The following is a 629-nucleotide window of genomic DNA, read 5'->3' as shown; positions in this document are numbered from 1 at the left end:
GGCGCGGGAGCGGCATCCGCGGTGCGGCGGGTGGGAAGGGCCGGGCGGGGCCGGGCTTACTGACGGACTGACTGACCGACTGAGTGACTGACGGACTGGCTGTCTGTCTGTCTGACTGACGCCGCCGCGCTGTCCCCGCAGTGGGTCACGCCGTGCTCGCCATCAACGGCGCCGAGGTGAACGGTCGCTTCACGGCGGACGGGAAGGACGTGCTGGAGTTCCTGAGCAACCCCGCCAACTACCCGGTGTCCATCCGCTTCGGCCGCCACCGGCTCTCCTCCAACGAGAAGCTGATGCTGGCCTCCATGTTCCACTCGTGAGTCGGGGAGCCGTGACGGACGGGGGGCGCGGGCAGGGCGGCGAGGGGCGCTGAGGGCCTGTCCCCGCAGGCTGTTCGCCATCGGCTCACAGTTGTCACCCGAGGTTGGGAGCTCCGGGATCGAGATGCTGGAGACCGACACCTTCAAGCTGCACTGCTTCCAGACACTGACAGGTACCGGGGGAACCTAGGCACCGGCACCGCTCTGCTTCTCAGGGCTGTCTCCGTGCTTGGCCTTCCTCATGCTCCTGCCATTATGGTTCCAGGGATCAAATTCATGGTTCTTGCTGACCCAAGGCAGACAGGGATA

At 66.1% G+C, this 629-nt stretch overlaps 1 protein-coding gene across 1 annotated transcript in view; it reads left to right on the top strand.

Annotated features, from left to right (window-relative positions):
• Positions 1–8: 8 nt before the first annotated feature.
• Positions 9–629, top strand: part of TRAPPC4 (trafficking protein particle complex 4) — a gene marked incomplete at its 5' end in the record, with an annotated part of 1595 nt that continues 974 nt past the window's right edge. Inside the window, 4 exons of the mRNA XM_031062401.1 lie at positions 9–21; positions 142–316; positions 390–493; positions 586–629. The exon at positions 586–629 is cut by the window's right edge and continues 83 nt beyond it. Coding sequence (XP_030918261.1) covers positions 9–21; positions 142–316; positions 390–493; positions 586–629 — 336 coding nt within the window. The remainder of the gene's footprint in view (positions 22–141; positions 317–389; positions 494–585) is intronic.

This window comes from Geospiza fortis, unplaced genomic scaffold, assembly GCF_000277835.1.
Source record: "Geospiza fortis unplaced genomic scaffold, GeoFor_1.0 scaffold183, whole genome shotgun sequence".
Lineage (NCBI taxonomy): Eukaryota > Metazoa > Chordata > Aves > Passeriformes > Thraupidae > Geospiza > Geospiza fortis.
This window is presented reverse-complemented; position numbering and strand designations above follow the sequence as displayed.